The sequence below is a fragment of the Gorilla gorilla genome, chromosome 1, assembly GCF_029281585.2.
Source record: "Gorilla gorilla gorilla isolate KB3781 chromosome 1, NHGRI_mGorGor1-v2.1_pri, whole genome shotgun sequence".
NCBI lineage: Eukaryota > Metazoa > Chordata > Mammalia > Primates > Hominidae > Gorilla > Gorilla gorilla.
The window spans coordinates 13,734,675-13,754,479 of NC_073224.2; the positions used below are offsets into that span (position 1 = coordinate 13,734,675).

General features: G+C 40.4%; 1 protein-coding gene and 1 long non-coding RNA gene across 2 annotated transcripts in view; one reads left to right on the forward strand and one right to left on the reverse strand.

The window, feature by feature from the left end:
- Nucleotides 1-19,805, forward strand: part of LOC129532157 (uncharacterized) — a 190,391-nt gene that overhangs the window by 91,633 nt on the left and 78,953 nt on the right. Inside the window, exons 5-6 of the long non-coding RNA XR_010134150.1 lie at nt 12,908-12,999; nt 13,904-13,951. This is a non-coding gene — a long non-coding RNA (uncharacterized lncRNA). The remainder of the gene's footprint in view (nt 1-12,907; nt 13,000-13,903; nt 13,952-19,805) is intronic.
- Nucleotides 1-19,805, reverse strand: part of WDR64 (WD repeat domain 64) — a 149,604-nt gene that overhangs the window by 45,419 nt on the left and 84,380 nt on the right. Inside the window, exons 11-14 of the mRNA XM_031015516.3 lie at nt 17,520-17,646; nt 14,342-14,490; nt 11,494-11,617; nt 6,269-6,444 (exon numbers count right to left, since the gene is read on the reverse strand). Coding sequence (XP_030871376.3) covers nt 6,269-6,444; nt 11,494-11,617; nt 14,342-14,490; nt 17,520-17,646 — 576 coding nt within the window. The remainder of the gene's footprint in view (nt 1-6,268; nt 6,445-11,493; nt 11,618-14,341; nt 14,491-17,519; nt 17,647-19,805) is intronic.

Consider the following 19,805-nt stretch of genomic DNA (forward strand, 5'->3'; position numbering starts at 1 on the left):
GAGGCATCACACTCCCTGACTTTGAACTATACTACAAGGCTACAGTAACTAAAACAGCATGGTACTAGTACCAAAACAGACATATAGACCAATGGATCAGAACAGAGGCCTCAGAAATAATGCCACACATCTACAACCATCTGATCTTTGACAAACCTGACAAAAACAAGCAATGGGGAAAGGATTCCCTATTTAATAAATGGTGTTGGGAAAACTGGCTAGCCATATATGCAGAAAACTGAAACTGGACCCCTTCCTTACACCTTATACAAAAATTAATTCAAGATGGATTAAAGACTTAAATTTAAGACCTAAAACCATAAAAACCCTAGAAGAAAACCTAGGCAATACCATTCAGGACATAGGCATGGGCAAAGACTTCATGACTAAAACACCAAAAGCAATGGCAACAAAAGCCAAAATTGACAAATAAGATCTAATTAAACTAAAGAGCTTCTGCACAGCAAAAGAAACTATCATCAGAGTGAACAGGCAATCTACAGAATGGGAGAAAATTTTGCAATCTATCTGACAAAAGGGTAATATGCAGAATCTACAAAGAACTTAAACAAATTTACAAGAAAAAAACAACCCCATTAAAAAGTGGGTGAAGGATATGAACAGACACTTCTCAAAAGAAGACATTTATGCGGCCAACAAACATATGAAAAAAAGCTCATCATCACTGGTCGTTAGAGAAATGCAAATCAAAACCACGATGAGACACCATCTCATGCCAGTTAGATGGCAATCATTAAAAAGTCAGGAAACAACAGATGCTGGAGAGGATATGGAGAAATAGGAATGCTTTTACACTGTTGGTGGGAGTGTAAACTAGTTCAACCATTGTGGAAGACAGTGTGGCAATTCCTCAGGGATCTAGAACCAGAAATACCATTAGACCCAGCAATCCTACTACTGGGTATATACCCAGAGGATTATAAATCATTCTACCATAAAGACACATGCACACATATGTTTATTGCAGCACTATTCACAATAGCAAAGACTTGGAACCAACCTAAATGCCCATCAATGATAGACTGGATAAAGAAACTGTGGCATATATACAACATGGAATACTGTGCAGCCATAAAAAAAGAATGAGTTCATGTCCTTTGCAGGGTTATGGATGAAGCTGGAAACCATTATTCTCAGCAAACAACACAGGAACAGAAAACCAAACACCGCATGTTCCCACTTATAAGTGGGAGTTGAACAATGAGAACACACGGACACAGGGAGGGGAACATCACACACTGGGGCCTGTCAGGGGGTGGGGGGTAGGGGAGCGATGGTGTTAGGAGAAATACCTAATGTAGATGACGGGTTGATGGGTGCAGCAAACCACCATGGCACGTGTATACCTGTGTAACAAACCTGCACGGGCCAGGCGAGGTGGCTGACGCCTGTAATTCCAGCACTTTGGGAGGCTGAGGCCAGCGGATCACGAGGTCAAGAGATTGAGACTATCCTGGCCAACATGGTGAAACCCCGTCTCTACTAAAAATACAAAAATTAGCTGGGCGTGGTAGCATGTGCCTGTAGTCCCAGCTACTCGGGAGGCTGAGGCAGGAGAATCGCTTGAACCCAGGAGGCAGAGGTTGCAATGAGCCATGATCATGCCACTGCACTCCAGCCTGGTGACAGAGCGAGACTCCATCTCAAAAAAAAAAAAAAGAAAAAAAGGAAAAAAAACCCTGCACGTTCTGCACGTGTATCCCAGACCTCAAAGTATGTAAAAAAAGATACTAAGAATGAAAACTATTTACCACTATTAAAAAAATTTAAAAAACAATAAAACTAATTTTTAAACATGTTACATTAATCATATTTCCCTGAGTGTTGTGAGTTGAACATTTTTTCATGTGTCTGCGAGCCATCTGGATTTCCTTACCTGTCCTTTGTTCATTTTTCTAATTTGTGGAGTTTTTTTTCTGCATTTTGGGGTTTCTTTATATATCCTGGTTCCTAACCCTTCTTCAGTTAGCTAGAGTGCAATGGTCTTTTCACGGTCTGTGACTTGTCTTTTCACTTTGTTTTTTTAGACAAGCTTTTATTTTTAATTTGAATGTAATAATGATACCTTTGCCATATCCCATCTGTGGATGTGGTATATCTCTCCATTTATTCAGATTCTTTTCACATTCTTTAAGATTTATTTCCACAAAACTTTTGCGTGGTTCTTGCTACATTTATTTTAGGTACCTTATACTTTTGTTTGCTATTGTGATGTGATCATTTATTCCACCTGTACTATCTTTATGTTTTCTTTCGTGAGTGTGTGTGACAGTGCCTTGCTCTGTCGCCCAGTCGGGAGTGTAGTGGTGCTATTTTGGCTCACTGCAATCTCTGCCTCCCGGGCTCAGGTGATCCTCCCACCTCAGTCTCCCAGGTAGGTGGGACTACAGGCATGCACCACTACACCCGGCTAATTTTTGTATTTTTTGTAGAGATGGAGTTTTGCCATATTGGCCAGGATGGTCTTGAACTCCTGGCCTCAAGCAATCTGCCTGCCTTGGCCTTCCAAACTGCTGAGATTACAGGCATGAGCCACCATGCTGGGCCATATTTATATTTTCTAACTGGTTATTATTGATGAGAGGCCATTAATTTTTAATTTTTGAATTGTTATATGAGAATAAAAGTCAAAATTTTAAGGTCAATTATTTTGCTTGCAGAACAGGACTCTTTCTATGTTGAAAAGCAGCTATGGAAAAGTGGAGAGAATATTGGTCTAGGAGTGAAGACAGCCAGTTTCTAGTCTTAGTTCTTGTGGGACCTCGGGCAAGGTACATACCTTCTTTGGCCCTATTTTTCTTATTTGCAAAATGAGGGCTTTAGCTAGTTGATGGATAAAAGTGCTTCCATTTTTTAAAGCTTTGATTTTAGGTGTTGCCCTAAGGCCTCTGTTACTTCATATCCATGTTAATTTAAAAGTATGGGCCCATAGTACTCCTACGTACTGGTGGATTCTTTGTTTAGAGTTTGTGCCATTGTGGGATAGAAGGAATGAATCTCAGCAATATCTCAAGAGTGACCAGATATTGACACTGAGTAATAGCTTAGTTAGATTTATGTGCCCACCTGGTGGTATGAGTTATTGACAGTGGTTTGTTTTTTGCGTGTGTGTCTTTTTGAGACAGAGTCTTGCTCTGTCGCCCAGGCTGGAGTGCAGTGGTGCAATCATGGCTCACTGCAGCCTTGACTTCCCAGGATCAAGCAATCCTCCCACTTCAGCTCCCCAAGTAGCTGAGACTACAGGTGTGTGACACCATACCTGGCTAATTTTTACATTTTTTGGTAGAGATGGTGTCTCACTATGTTGCCCAGGCTGGTCTCAAACTCCTAACCTCAAGCTATCCTCCTGCCTTGGCCTCCCAAAGTGCTGAGATCACAGGCATGAGCCACTATACCCAGCCCAGCAGTGGTTTTTAATAGGTTTAACCGGTTTCAATGGAATCTCCTATGACAGTGGCTCTCAGACTTTCTGAATTCACAGAGCAGCAGAATTTACAAAACACCTTTTGAAGATTGACCTAGAGTTACTAACATTCAATTTTACCAAGTGAGGACATGAGGGAGAAGGAGATGGGAAACTCTACTACCATTATTTTATGAAAAGAAAGGCTATAGTAATATAAAAAAGTAGGAAAGATATAATCTTAAAATTTAAATGAAGTAAAAGTAGCTTTGTGAAAAGTTACCCTTATTTTCTACATTTCACCTCTAATTGGTGAAATCTTTTATGTTATATTGGAATTGGCTGGTAGGTCTTTAGGAGTTGATTATCTAGGAAAACAGCAGTTCATATAATGCTAAGAGCATTATTATGTTAATTGCTTCATAAAGAAAGATCATTTACTTTAAAGGACACACAAATACAGCTATATGAGTAGATTCATAAAGCACTGTGGTTAAAAGGAAGGGAAGTAAGTGGGTCTTTAGAATTTGAATGATTTTGGGGTCAATTAATCATCTTCCTGGAACCCCCATAGTGCTTTGTTTATTATGTTAGAACAGTAATCTCTCACCAACCTATGGTTTTGTCAACAATGGCTTGGGGGCAAATTTTTCTCAAATTTGCCAAAGGTTTCATATAGGCAGAATGCAATTCTATCCCCTTAAAACTGAGATTATGAGAAGAATTGTTGTTTTCTTCTCTTGTTTTCTATGAAGTTGTATTAATAGACCAGTCAATTTACAGTCTGCCCTCTTGTTACGTGGCTAGGAAATCATGCCCAGAATATTCAGCACAGTGATGATTTGTGCCCAGAGCGGGCAGTTGCACAAGCGTTTTTCTGAGACTTGAGAAAATAAAACCAGGAACAGAAGTGTAAGAGAGATATTATATTTAAGCCGTTAAGGACTGTCTGAACACATTTAAAAGTACATGATACTTTGGAGACCCTTCTCAGCTCATAATGCATCAGCGATGTTTCCTGAATAACTGAATGTGATCACTGAAGCAGGTTTTGGCTTTTTGGTTTTGTGGAGCGGGGGTGGGGGTGTTTGTTTTTTGTTTTTGTTTTTGTTTTTAAGGCAGCTGGGAATCTAGGAAGACAGAGAGATAGAGGTTTGGTTTATCTTTCCTCCATTCCACTCTCAGCTCCAACTTCCACCTGCCCACCTTCCAGTTTCTGGGCAAACAGAGAAATGGGGTTTGGAGTTTAGGGAAAGAAATTTATTATAAAGCTTGTTCCCTTTCTAGTTGAAAAAAAAAAAAGGCCTGGCTACCAGATTAGTCTGACAACCATCCCACCATACAAGCTTCTGAGACACTTTGTGAAAGCACTCACAACACTTGTAGTAGGTGGATCACTGCCCCCTTATTAAATTATGCATTTCATGGTGAAAGGGAATATCCTTCTGGAACATGGCAAATATTTGATAACTGGTCATTGAAAAAAATGAATGAATGAAAGTATTCTAGAAAATAAGTATGTAAATCAAATTATTTTATTTCAAATAGGCAGATATAATAATAAAGTAAATAATAGTAATACACTAATAATAATAAGTAAATAAGGATACTTTCAACATTATATTATAAAGCTGCCCGCTCCAACATTAATAAAAGTTCTCCAAATACCCCTCATAAATTTACTATTGTCTACTTTAGAAGAGGTTCTTTCTCTATTTATTTTTAAAATTATTTTAATCCTTAATGAGCACCTACTCTGGGCATGGCCAATAATACAAATATAAATAAGAGAGGTTTTCAGTTCCTACCAAGATCAATCTGCAGGTTCTAAATGCAGAACCAGAATAATCAATGTGAAAAATGCTACAGTAGAACTAAAAACAATTTTGGTGAGTGAATAGTTCCATGCTACTTTTTGCAGCCCTTAAAAAAGGAGCATTTGTGACAATAGACATTGTCTGGTAGGAAGGGCATCCTGATGAACAATGGCACTTTGTAAAGCAAAAGTCAACATTTCGTTCATTTTAGACTGTATTATTACTAAGAAATTCCTTTCTACAGTGCCATTTTGGATTACTCAGACAAGAGAAGAGTATATTGCATCAGGGAGGTTTTTCACTCCTTTTTCCCCATTCTTAGGTCATCAGTTATCTTAAGCTGGTGCTTCATGATTGCTGTGCTATACAAGACTTTTCTTTTCTGATCTTAGCTTTCAAAAGGGGAATAATAAAGGCAATGAGTCCTTGAGTTCGAGGTGATGGGGTGAGATCCGCTCAATAGCCAGGATAAATGATCTAGTCTTCATTATAAATTTGAAGAGGGCATTAGCATTCCGAGGTGGTAATAGAGTCATAGGAAAAATAAATTAGCCTACCTCAATCCTCCCCAAACAGCCCTGAGCAGATTGCGTCATTAACCTTAAAATAAACAAAGCGATTTTGCTGACAAACTGGAAAAGTGACTTGAGCATTCCTGAATGCATTATGGGTTATAAGGGACAGAGCCTGCTGGAAAGCAGTTCTGCCAGTGAATTATTCCCATATGAGCGTATAAAGCATGTCAGAGGTGGCAGCTGAGTATAAATTTAGCCTTCTTGACACCCGCCTTAGGAGACCCTGACTAACCCTTCAGCGGAAGCTTGATGGGCAGCATGCGGTGGCTGGGCAGCGATTGTTTTTTGCTCTTTGCTTAAACCTGGGCAAAGTTAATGAGCATCACGGGAAGGCTGAGGATACCTTCAGCTGGCTACCAAGAGCGGGGTTACATGGTGGGGATTATCCACTGACTCATTTGATTTTCCCAAAAAGGGCACCTGCAGTACGAATATGAAGTGGGATTGTAAACCTGGATCATTTTGATAGTCCCGTTGCGCTCCAAGGCCAGGACCAGCTGCTGGTGTTTTTCTTGGGCTTTGAGGAAAATGAGGCGTCGTAGGCAGTGCTCGTCCTCCTTCCAGTCTTTCCCCTCCGGCAACACCTTCATCTCCTGCCCACTGCCAAAGTCCCAGATTCTGACTGTTCCTGAGCATACAGAGAAAAAGACTACGTGGGTAAAAATGACTTAGAGAAAGCTTGGCTTTTCGCTCAGAGAAAATTCATCCGATCGAAAGCTTTCTGCCAACAATTTATCCTATATTTATTCCCTACTCAGATGGGTGAGTCTTCCCAGGCTTGCTGTGCATGAAATTTATTCCTGTATGCCTTGATTTGTCACAGGCTGAAAAAATAAATAAATAAACAGGACCAGGCAACGCCTTGAAATCTACCCTCAGGCTCTCCTACTAAGCTTTTGCTCTAAAGTGAGTCTCTTCTGTTTTTATTCTCCCAACGCTTCTCAGTGTGCTAAACACCCAGTCCCGAACATGGGAATATTCGCTATCATGCCACGACTATTATTCACAGTGAAAGATCATTCCAGTCATCTGTCACATTTCCTAATGTGCTGACATGTTTTAGGACTTTAGCTCTTATTAGATAATAAAAAGTTGGAGGGAATCCCAGCCGGTAAGAAACTGCCAAGCTTGGAGTGGTTTTGTTGGTTACGTGGGAGGAAAGTGAAAGAAAAGTGTCGAGTGTTTTTTTTTTTCTTTTCTTTTCTTTTCTTTTTCTTTCTTTCTTTCTTTTTTTTTTTTTTTTAAGACAAGAGTCTTGCTCTGTTGCCCAGGCTGGAGTGCAGTGGCGATCTCGGCTCACTGCAAGCTCCGCCTCCTGGGTTCACACCATTCTCCTGCCTCAGCCTTCAGAGTAGCTGGGACTGCAGGTGCCCACCACCACACCCTGCTAATTTTTCTGTATTTTTAGTAGAGACGAGGTTTCACCATGTTAGCCAGGATGGTCTCGATCTCCTGACCTCATGATCTGCCCTCCTCGGCCTCCCAAAGTGCTGGGATTACAGGCAGGAGCCACCGTGCCCGGCCGAGTGTTTTTCTTACACTTAAAATTATACTTTCTGTTTGAAACTTAATCCTCAACGTGATGGTGTTTGGAGATCATTAGGTCATGGGGGTAGAACCCTCATGAATGGGATTAGTGTCTTTATAAAAAAGGCCCCAAATTGAGATCTGCTGTGGCTCAGACAAAAAAAGAAAAGTAAGTAACAAAATGGGCCCCAAGGATCTGCCTTGCCCCTTTGTCATGTGAGAACACAGTAAGAACACAGTGAGAAGACACCATCTATAAACCAGGAGGCGGGCCCTTGCCAGACACCAGATCTGCCAGCGCCTTGATCTCGAACTTCCCAGCCTCTGGAACTGAGAGAAATCAATTTCTGTTGTTGAAAAACCCCCAGTCCTCCTGCCCTGAGTGGTAAGGCATGTCAAATGGTCTGAGCCCAGGAGGTTTTCCTATCTCCCCTCAAGAGGTAGAGAAGAATTTGCTCAGCTTTTTCTCCCTTACAATAGGTCTTCATCTACAGTATCAGCAGGAGGGTTTGCTGCCCTTCCCTCAGTGGCTTAGGCTTTTGCTTTGTCGGTAAGACGGATGCTGGTGAGACTTTCTGTGGCTCCACAGTGTTGGCTGTTCCTCTCCCCAACATCTGCACCATGAGGGAGGCCAGCACTGTGTGACATGTGACGAGCTCTGTGAGGAGCATGGGAATGGACGCACACTCCCTTTGTGTTTCTGGCTTTTAGAAGCGCTGTACTCTCTTGCTATCCTACACTCAGATCTCAGCAATTCTTACAAATTTGACTACATTCTCACCCACCTGAATGCCAGCCCAATTTCCTTCTCATCACTGCCCTAGGTAAGCCAGTAATTGTGTCCTGCCTTCCCCGGAAGTGCCTGTCTTTCCCAGGAAGTCTTTCCTTCCTGTGTCTTTCCTTCGATTTCAGGCTATTTGCCTGCAACATCAATTCTCGCATAGGTTCAAGAAAAGTTCTGATTTCATAGATCAGCTTGCTTTTTTTCTAGATGTCAGTATGGGCCCAACACTCTTTCCATCTTATTACATACCAAGGAGACACTGTCAGCTCCAATTCTGATAGTGCTTAAAGCATTTTAATTAATCTGATATACAACATTTGAGACCTCAACTAATGTACAAATTTAAAGATTTGTATCAGTGTTTCAGTGTTTGGCAAAATTTGTTAACTTTCTACATTGTTTTGAACTTTGAAAAATAAAAAGAAACAGAAAGTTGCAAAAATAGTAGAGTCCTGTGTACCTTTTCCCAACTTCCCCCATTGCTTACAGCCCATGTGACTACGGTATAATCCTAAAACAAGCAAATTGACATTAGAAAATCCCATTAACTAGACTACAGACCTTGTCCAGATTTTACCAGTTTTTTACGTGCACTCATGTGTGTGTATGCGTTTAGTTCTTCACAATTTTACTGTGTGTATAAATTTGCACAACCAATATACAGAAATGTTCCATCAATCCACAGGAACTTCCTTGTGCTAACCTTCATATTCACCACCACCCCCGCCGTCACTATTTGGTAATCACTAAGCTGTTCTGTTTTACTTATCTAAAAGTTTGTCATTTTGAAGACATCTTACTTTGTTACTTTAAGAATGTTATTGGCTGGGTGCGGTGGCTCACGCCTGTAATCCCAGCACTTTGGGAGGCCAAAGCAGGCAGATCATTTGAGGTCAGGAGTTCCGAGACCAGCCTGGGCAACATAGCAAAACCCTGTCTCTACTAAAAATACAAAAATTAGCTGGGCATGGTGGCAGGTGCCTGTAGTCCCAGCTACTCAGAAGGCTGAGATAGGAGAATCACTTGAACCCAGGAGGCGGAGGTTGCAGTGAGCCGAGACCCTGCGCCCCTGCACTCCAGCCTGGGTAACAAAGCAAGACTCCATCTCAAAAAAAAAAAAAAGAACTGAAATGGAATACGTGACCTTTTAAGATTGGCTTTTGTCTTTTGTTAGTGCCTTTCAGATTCATTCAAACTGATGCAAATATAACTAGCTTGTTTCTTTGTATTACTTGTAACAACTACAGTATTCCACCGTATTGTTCTACTGCAGTTTGTCTAACCAGTCATCTGTTGAAAAAAATTTTTTTTTCAGTTTTTGGTTATTATCAATAAATCTGCTATAAACTTTTTTTTTTGAACACCACCCACTCTATGGTATTCCGTTGTAGCAGCTCAAATGGATGGAGACACTTTCTTTATTGTTAACTTCATTCATTTGCTTTGGGGGACCTGGAGGAAGGGGCCAGAGGGATGATAAACAGTACAGTTGTGGAATGCCTATTTCTAGGTCATTGCTCAGAGTAGAGAATACTCTTCTCACATGAGCTTTTATAGTGGTCACCTCAGGTTCAGACTCCAGTGAACCACAGGTCTTTTCCTCTCCTCCTTTAACCCTACCCCATTTCTTATCCTTCAGCTCAAATCCTGCTCGACACCCAGAGTGTTTTCACTGCACTATTTTCCTTCCCCTACACCAGGTTCTCCCCATCAGCAACACTCACACCCCCAGTATTTGTTGGAACATCATTAAACATTGATTAAATACTCCCTATATACCCAGCACTGTGGTAGGAGCTGGGGATATTTAATGAATAATCATAGTGCCTATCCTCAAGGACTCTGTGGCATTATAGGAAGACAGTCACACAAACAATTAAAAGACATTATCGTGTTCTCATACATTCCTGGGTTATGCAGAGGACAATCTCCTTGTCCAGATTTCCTGCTACCTTGGGACTTGGGCAGTCAGATTTAGTGGAGCAGAGAGCAGAGAGACGTACTCCTCAGCTTTTCCCAGGTGATGGGTGGGTAGTAATGAGAGGAGACCAGTGGCTTGTGGTTTGAACTTCTCTGGGAGTCAGAATCTCACTTCCCAGGGTGTCCTGGATCTCTGTCAATTTAACAGAGAGGGCTTGGCACAGTGGCTCACTCCTGTAATCCCAGCAACTCGGGAGGTCAAGGAGGGAGGATCACTTGAAGCGAGGAGTTTAAGACCAGCCTGGGCAACACAGTGAGACTCTGACTCCAAATAAATAAACACAATAAAATAAATTTAACGTATGTACCTTTGAGGAAGACAAACTCAATATCTGAAAGAATTCTAGGTTCTAGAACTAACAATGTAAAATATGGCTTGCTTGCATATAAACAATACTATTGTCAGTCATATATTGAATTGTTTAATGCTTCTGCCTGATAATAATTGTGTACATTGCTCAGAATTTCAACAACCACATTTCATGTCTATGCAGGGTGTGCTTATGGAACAGTTAAGACTGCTTTCTCAAGAACCGATCCACGTGAAGGGCAGTTGCATTTATTCATACCCCATCAACTCAGCATTCATGATTTTATTTCACGTGCTGTTGTCATCTGCTCACACTTTAAAAAGTCAGACTTTCACACATCAGGATGCTCACTCGAGTCATCAACTGGCTTATGCATATAGGCCTAGGGTAAATATATTCAGAGTAGCTCATGCAATCGGTCATATGGTCTAGATAAAGCAGTTCTTTCATTTAGTATGTCGTGAGTGGGGTGAAAGGCAGGGCAGTCTGTAGCTCTTCAGTTCCTGGAAGTCCTACCAGTGCTCCATAGCGTAAGGCACATCAAATGGCCTAGCCCAACCTGGGCCTGGCATCCTCTCAAGTTTGGCATGGAACATGCCCTCACGAAGGCTAGACATATGAACAATGCCAATATAGAATTCCAATATAGGAGTAATGTGACAAAGTTGGCTGGATGTTTTGTCTGGTCCAGAAATCTACTGTCGGTAAAATTATTGTTAGCAAGCACTGAATCCGATGTCTGTCTCTTGGCTGATGGTACCCAAAAGTGGAACGATAGAATGAGTCAGTGCAACACAGATTAGATGAGATGTCATATGCAAAAGACTTCTGCAAACTGTTAAAGCAACTATGTAAATGCAATGTGAGAAATTATTTTTAACATCATATCAAGACATTGATGCCTGTTAGATAAGGGACTCTACCACTATGTCCCCAGGCACAGGAATTTCACTGGCACCCAGACATAGTCCAGCCTGCTTCATGCTCTCCTTCTACCCTAAAGTATGAAAGAGTTTTTGGCGGAAATTCTCAGGACACTAAAGCAGGGACGCCACATTCTGGATGTTAGTCTGACCGTTATACGCTCCTGTGGCAAAAAGAAATCCACTTTCATCGACAGCTGCAGAGGTCACTTCAGTATTGAAACCATGAGGTTCTAAAATCTGGTATACTTGGAGCCCAGTCTCAAGTTCCCATACCTATGGGAAAGAACAAAAATATCAAGTAATCCGTTTGAAGAAGCCCTTCAATTCTCATCAGTATTACATCATATTCAAAACAGCCTCAAAAATGGAACTGTGTACATCTAACACATTTCCTAGCACTCTGCCCTGAATGTTGGTTTGATCAAAGAAAGTTCTAAAAGATAAAGTGCATTTAATAGTCACTGTGTCTGCTGCAAATGTAGGGGCTGAGACAGGCAGGGACTCTATTCCAGGCAGCACCTGGCCATGGAAGAAGTGGTCAGTTGGTACTGTAAGCCTGAAGCAAGGTTAGAAATGGAACAATTGTAAGCTCAGCAGACAAAAGAAATATGAACTGGATTTATTCCCTGGTGACACTCATCCTAGTTATCCAGGGATCATGGGACAGGATCTGTGGTTAATAGCATGGGACCTGAGAGAAGAACCCTGAGGAAAGAGCTCACCGACCTTTCCTAGGAATGTTCTGACTAGAGACATGAGCCCAGTGAGAGAGAGAATGGGAGAGAGAGACACATACACATAGAGAAATAGAGAGACAGAGAGAAAGAGACTGACCTCAGAGGAGGCCATCTGTGTAATTAGGATGGGTGTAATCAGAAATTCTAGAGACATGTCAAGACTCAAGAGTCATCATTATCTCTCTCTGGAAACACAGTAGAGGACTTAGACCTGCAGATTTTCTGTCTGAGTCTCTCCTTCATGGAGTTGCCGTGTTCAGATGTAAATTGCACTGCCAGTTAGTGACAGCACTGAACTGGCAACACAGAATGATTGCACTCTAGGTATTGTGGCGGAGAGGACAGCATATGCAAAGTGCCAGGGGTGAGAAAGTTCATCTTTCCTCCAGGGAATGGAAAGCAAGCCACTTTAGCTGGGTAAGAGGGGGAGTGTGGAGGGGATGGAGCTGATGAGATAGTCTGGGGGCCTGATAATGAAGGGCCACTTGCCGGGAAGTGGTAGAGCTGGGATTTGAGTGAAGTCAGTCTGGCCCTAGAGTCCGTACTTTTAACCTCTGCGTGTCCCTGATTACAGACAGGGTTCTTAAAGGAGAAAGGGAAATGTGGGTCATTGCATGAATGGGTCTCAGGGGTCACCCATCTCCTGGCCTGCAGTGTGATCCCTCTCCAACCAACCCGGCATGAAAACTCACCTTCATGTAGTCCTCCCACTCTTTTTTCCCACACAGGGATGACATTTTCCCCATAATTGGTGACTGCACAAAATACTGATTGCACAAAAGCAGGACAGGTTTCAGCTTTCGTTTCCCTCTACCTCTCTCTTTAGGCATTACCAGAAACGCACTAATACAATGAACTCAGGAGATTCTCACTTGAGAAAATCTCCAGCAAACGATCACAGAAGTCAGAGACTGAGAGGTAATTTGAAGGGTCCCCAGAGGAATGCTGTCTGCTAGTCCACATGTCTCCTTTTGGAGGGCATGCATGAAATGAAAGGACCAACACCTGAAGCAAACACCTGCAGCCATCACTGCCGGATGACTTCAGTGGCCGTAATGATGGACACGGTTAGCATGGCCAGGACCCCTGGCCTCTAGGAAATGCTGTGATGGCCGTGTTACGGGAAAGGGGTCCTGATCCAGACTCCCAAGAGAGGGTTCTTGGATCTCACACAAGAAAGAATTCAAGGCAAGTCCACAGAGTAAAGCGAGAGCAAGTTTATGAGGAAAGGAAAGGAACAAAGAATGGCTACTCCATAAACAACCCCTTAGGGCTGCTGGTTGCCCATTTTTATGGTTACTTCTTGATGACATGCTAAACAAGGGGTGAATTCTTCATGCCTCCCCTATTTAGACAATGTAGGGTAACTTCCCGACGTTGTCATGGCATTTGTAAATTGTCATGGTGCTGGTGGGAGTGTAGCAGTGAGGATGACCAGAGGTCACTCTCGTCGCCATCTTGGTTTTGGTGGGTTTTGGCGGGCTTCTTTACTGCAACTTGGTTTATCAGCAAGGTCTTTATGACCTGTATCTTGTGCCAACCTCCTGTCTCACCCTGTCACTTAGAATGCCTTAACCATCTGGGAATGCAGCCCAGTAGCTCTCAGCCTCATTTTACCCAGCCTCATTCAAGATGGAGTTGCTGTGGTTCAAATACCTCTGGCAGCTGGGCTGGAGGAATGCAGCAGAAAGGGCATGGGAGCTTACATCAGAAAAACTTGGGTTCATATTCCAGCCCTCATGCTTATGCCAGCTATGTTGCTTGATCTCTCTAAGCCCTAGTTTCCTCGTCTTTAAAATAAAAACTCTTTATCTGTTCACAGAGAACTGTTGTGAAGATTAAAGCAGATCACAGAGATTTAAAGCTCTTGGTACGTATTCTGAATCTACAGGGGTTACAGTAAACACCTATAAATTTATTCCCCTTCCTTCTTAACATAAATCCTCTTCCCGTACTCCTTTAAAAAAATCAAAATGCAGACTGGTTCTGTCTCCTTGATATATTTCCCTTAAAATTCCTATTTTGATTGTGAAAACTAGCCGTGTTTATTCAATTGAGCATGTGGGTTGATGGCAAGCAGTCTGAACTGGCTTAATTAAAACGCTTGTGTTTCACGTACTCATGGAAGCTTAAAAATCATTCTAATGTATTGTCTCATCGTATGTGCCGCTACATTTGCTTAATCACTCGATTTATTTTAAGAACAGAAAATTATATCTGCATTGCCTTTTTTCTGTTTGAAAAGCCAATAGGTACTTACCCTAATTATGGATTCAGAGCAGATAGTGAGTACTTGATGAAAATATTTGTTGTAAAGCATGACATTGATTTCTCGTTCATGAGTGTGAGGAACCTGTTTTGTATCTTGTATCATCCTAGTCAAAGGATACATGTCCATAACACTAGATCCTGGAATAGAAGTAAGAATCTCATAAATACGCAATATCAGAAGTTTCTAATCACAAAGGGTTTCAGCCAAGCAGTTGGGTTTGGAAACAGCCAAACAGTGAGATTAGCAATATCAATCAATGCCTAGGAAATGTAATGAGGTGAGAATATTTTCATTTATTCTAGAACATTTTTGACAGATAAAGCACATACAATTCAGCCACAGAAAAGCATTCATTTTGGACTGGATTATTTTTCAAGTGCAGGCCATTTGGACTTCATTGGTATCCTTTTTAGTGAACCTCATTTTCCTACATTTCACAGTCCACTTCTCTCTTTTATTGTGCCTGCAGCATGCCTCTCCATCTGTTGCACAGCAATAATGGTGATGACCAGCTTTCTGCTGAAGGTTAGCCTCCACTTAGTGGTGGAAATTTATTGTTAGAGAGCCCCTTTCAACCAATAAATTGATAAAGCACTCTGTAAACATGGTCTTATTAAATGTAACAAATGAGAATGATCACAAGCCAGTGCTTGCAACATCAATATAAAATAAGATTAATTTCTAAATCACCACTGTAAAGTAGAAGTAGATGAGGAGCAGGTATGCTTTACTTGCATTTTTCTAAGTATGATTTAAGTATCAAAATTAACTGCAGCTCTGTTTTAGTGTAATGTCTAGAAATATTAATAAGAATCTCAATTAGCCGGGCATGGTGGTGGGTGCCTGTAATCCCAGCTACTCGAGAGGCTGAGGCAGGAGAATCACTTGAACCCGGGAGGGAGGTTGCAGTGAGCCGAGGTCACGCCATTGCACTCCAGCCTGGGCGACAGAGCGAGACTCCTTCTCAAAAAAATAAAAATCAAGATTAAAAAAAAAAAGAATCTCAGAGCATTCCTGTGGCTCAAGCAAAACTGAAATTTCTTCCTGATTTTATCGATGTAAAGATTAAGTTAATAAGGCAGATTTTGCATTGAGTTTCTGAAGTTTCTCCAAAGAATTCTCAACTTTAGGAGAAGTTTCAACAGGAGTTACTAAACACTCTCTGAAGTGTTTAAATTTTAAGATAAAACCTGTTCATGTGTAAATACGGACTGAGATGGCTCATCTGGTTGTATTTCTCAGTTCAGATACCTTAACATGGAAATGTGAGCAGAATACAGTAACCAGACTGTCAAATCATACTTGGACCTTTTGGTAGATCCTTTTCATTACAGTGACAGTAACTGACTTCATTCAGAATGGACGTCAACAAATCTTGATATGCTTATGGAAAACTGGCAATCTTCTACTTTTTGGCTAGTTACACTGCTGCTATAGAAATGATGCAGTGCTGAGAAAGAATGTGGAGTCCAGAGTTAGAAGCTCTGATATTGAATCTCAGTTCTATGTTTTAACCTTGTGTCCTGCCACTAGTCAGCTGGGCTGTTTGAGATTCAGTTTATCCATTTATAAAATAGAAAAAATAATTACTACCTCATATGGTGGCTGTGCAGATCAAATAAAAAAATAGATGATTGTAATGGTAGTTGTCTTAATAAAAGTAATAATGATAACAACAGTGACAGCAGCAACAACATACTCTACAAAGCATTTCTAGAACGTGGTGCTACTGTCATTGGGATTTAGAGGACTGATGGCTGCTTCATTTGAATCAAAGAATGAATTAAAATCCTAGACATAAGCTTCATGTAATTCTGATGTCAAGTTCATGGTTGCAGTAAGTGTCTGCAATTTTGGTGATTGAACAATACACAGAGCTTTATATTTTTGCAAACAGAGGTGCTATCAGAATGATACAAAATTGGGAAGAAATCTTGATTTTTCTGTCTTCTTTTTCTTTTTCTTCTTTGCCTTACTATTTGAGTCCTTAGTGACTATGATGATAAATGGGATGGAAATGCTAAGCCTAGTAATCAAACATGCAAATTGGGGCACTGAGAGAAAATTTGCTTATAGTCATTAGTATGTTCTTTTTAGAGGAGGTAAAACAGAGAATAGGTGTTTACAACTAAAACTAAGTCCTGTTTTATAATGTGGAAAGTTCTTTATCAAGTATGAAGTGCTAGTTCACTCCTAATCCAGGAAATAAAAACACTGAATGTCAAAAATAATTACATTCTCCACCAGCAGAGATAGCACCAACCTCTTCCCTGCCTTAATTAATCCCGCAGGAACTCAAAGCAGCTGGCCAGTGGGAAAATGCTTAGGAAATTCACTCATTTTGTCTTCTAGAAGGAGGACCTACTATTAATATAATGCATTTTTATCCTGAAGCCTAAAGGTATGCATATAAAAAGTGCTCAACCTAGATGTCTAGCAGGGCCCCTTGTTTCTTTAGTAGGCATGTCTCTCTAAGAGGCCACAAGAAAAATCAGCAACAAATCTGTTGGCATCAGCACTGGGACTCTATCCTCACTCTCCATTGGTCTTCGTCGAGAGGCAAAGGCTGGTGAAGGTGTCAGCACTTTTCCTACTGAGTAGTGACTCGTTATCAGAATGGCATGGGCCCAAATTTCCTCACTGCAGAAAAGGGGCATTGACTCGGTACGCTGGTGCAGCCGCTGTAAAATAGGATCATATTCCTGCTCCAGAGTCAAAACAGAGCTGTGTGTGTGAGCTGGATTTGCCCTATACATAGCAACAAGTTACATACATCCCACTTCTTTGCTTAGCCCAGGCATTTCTTCCTAGGTCCAAGAACTTAAAGCAATAACCTGGTGTTTTCAGATTATTAAAACTATCCTTTCAGGGAGGAATGATAACTATAGAATTACTCAAACAGAACTTTCTTCCTAGGTTCAAGAACTTAAAGCAATAACCAACCTGGTATTTTCAGAAAAGTGCAGTTACACATTTCATTCATCCAGCCACAGAAATATATAGGAAAGAGCAGAATTGAATTAAATATCTACTGTCACGAATCATGGTTTGATAAATTACCCTTCTAGTTTTGTTTTCCTTGTAGTTAGTGCTCAAGTGCTAGTTTAAATTAAAAGGTTAAAAATCAAGACATGAGTTTCATTTGACATTAATTGGGTACACTTACCCGTAATAAGCATGCCATGATTGGCATCATATATCATAGAGTAAATCTGCATGTCTCCTGGTCCTCCCTGGCTGTCATGGAAGACTTGTAATAGTGAAAGAGTTTGTATATCCCACACCCTAAAAACCTGGAAGAATAACAAACACAGTTTACCACTATTTATACTCACCTTTCCCACCCAAGATATTTAGGTGAAGCATTTTCAGTTTGAAATACGCTCTTATAAACTTATACCAAAGTATTACTTGTATGATAAGCATGCATTTGCTAAGCTCCAATTTAGTTCTGGGTTGGATTATTGTTCATTAGTATCAGAGGAAAATAGCAGCAGTGATTACTTTGCTTAAAGGTATACCTTTAGGAATTGGATTTTTTCTGTCATTATAGGGGAGGAACATAGTATTTATTACTCTTTAAGAATGTGGAGGAATAATAAAAGATCATGACTTACTGTTGAATTTAAAGTCACATTTCTCTTTGTATTATGGATGAGAAAATAGGGAGAAGACATATTTTACGTGGAAGCTTTCAAATTGCTCTCTTATGACGATGGGAACATCTTACTAAGTGAAGTTACTAAAATCCTCCCTCTCCATTTGCCCAGATATGTAAGAATTATAAAAGCAGTTTTTAGGGATGGTATAGACACACTAGGAGTATGAGAATATAGGTTTTTCAAACTATCCTTTGAGGGAGGAAAGATAACTATATAATTACTCAAATAGAACTTAAGTTGATATCAGAGAATAGAAAGAACAATGAAGTACAAATTCTGCAAAACTAGGTTAAGTCTGTGATCTGAAAGAACTGGTCTTAGCCTCTTCACTATTCTGCTTTTTTAGTAGGTTAGTGGTGTTATTGAATTTCAGAAATAAGTGTTGATTGATCAATAATTACATTTCTTCAGTTGTAGAAGCTGGGGGGAAATTACATTTTCTAGCTCTATATCAGCCCTTAAACAATATTTTCATGTTATAGTAAATTTATTAACCTATTAATTTGGAGTATTTGTTGAGTAAATGGGTGACCATTAACAGAACTACATGTAAAACTTCAGTAAGTAGTTTAGTTAAGAGAGCTACTAACTTCTAATTTGAGGCACTTATAATTGAGTTCATTATAAGTTAATTAGGTTCAAATCTTCACTATTTCTAAGGCAAGTTAGTCCTCATATGTAAGAACACAAAGTTATCTGGGTCCCGTGACTTGGAGAACATTGGTGAGGAGCTTTTGCTCAAATGCAAACCCTCTGTAGGCTAGTATTATCAGAACTTGTACCATTGAAATTTATTTTCTTTGTTCTAGTGAAAATGCCAATTTTGGAAGAGTAGATAGAACATTGAGCCTTTTCAGCCTTTTGTATCATAAAGTAAACAAGTATAATGGATTATATGAATTTCAATCCAGAGCATAGAATGAGAGACAAGTAGAGGAAGAGACACAAAAGTGGATTCAAGGAATTCACCAAAAAATGTGTTTCTATGCAAACCGTTTTTTATTTTATTGCCTTGGCTAAGGTATGTTCATGGTGGGCAGTCTTTCTGCTGTATGTATATACACTCTGAATTGTAACTGACAAAAAGAACAAGAGACGAGGCAAAGGAGGATTAGGGTTTCAATTCTAGTTCATCACTTAAACTCCTTGAGTCTCAGTTTTCTTGTTTCTTGAATGGCCATGATGACATCAGCACCATTCACCTTATTTGATTGATGTGATTATGTTTTGAAATCTGTGATGTTCTCTATAGAGTTATTATGTTTGCTTTTGCCTTCTTTCTCTTCTTCATTGTGCAGTTCTTCGGGTCTTTCCTGTGTGTTTTAGAGAAGTGGCAGTTGCTGGGCTGTGGGAGGCACAAAAACCTTCTGCGTCATACTGCTCCTACCCTCTAGGGTTTTTGCTGCCCCTCTCCCTATATGCCTTCTTTGCTACTGTCATACCGAAGTGTTTTGCATTTCCAAAAACCTTCTTATTCTGGTCTCTGTGCATTCACACAAACTCTTCCTTTCATCTGCAATTTCCTCTCAAAGGCCTTCTCGATCTAGCTAACTCCTACTCTTTTTTTTTTTTTTTTTTAACTCTTCCATAAAGAGAACTAAAGAGTTCAGGTCAGAATAGTGCTAAAAGTTTTTGCTTTGATGAACTATTTCTTCTCCAAACACACAGAAAATATATCTTCAAAAAAGCAAAAAGAAACAGCAGGGCTCCAAAGCAAGATATATATCTCTCTAGATCCAAACAAGAGAGAAGCATAAAGCAATGAATGGGCTGAAGCCTGAGACCTGGGT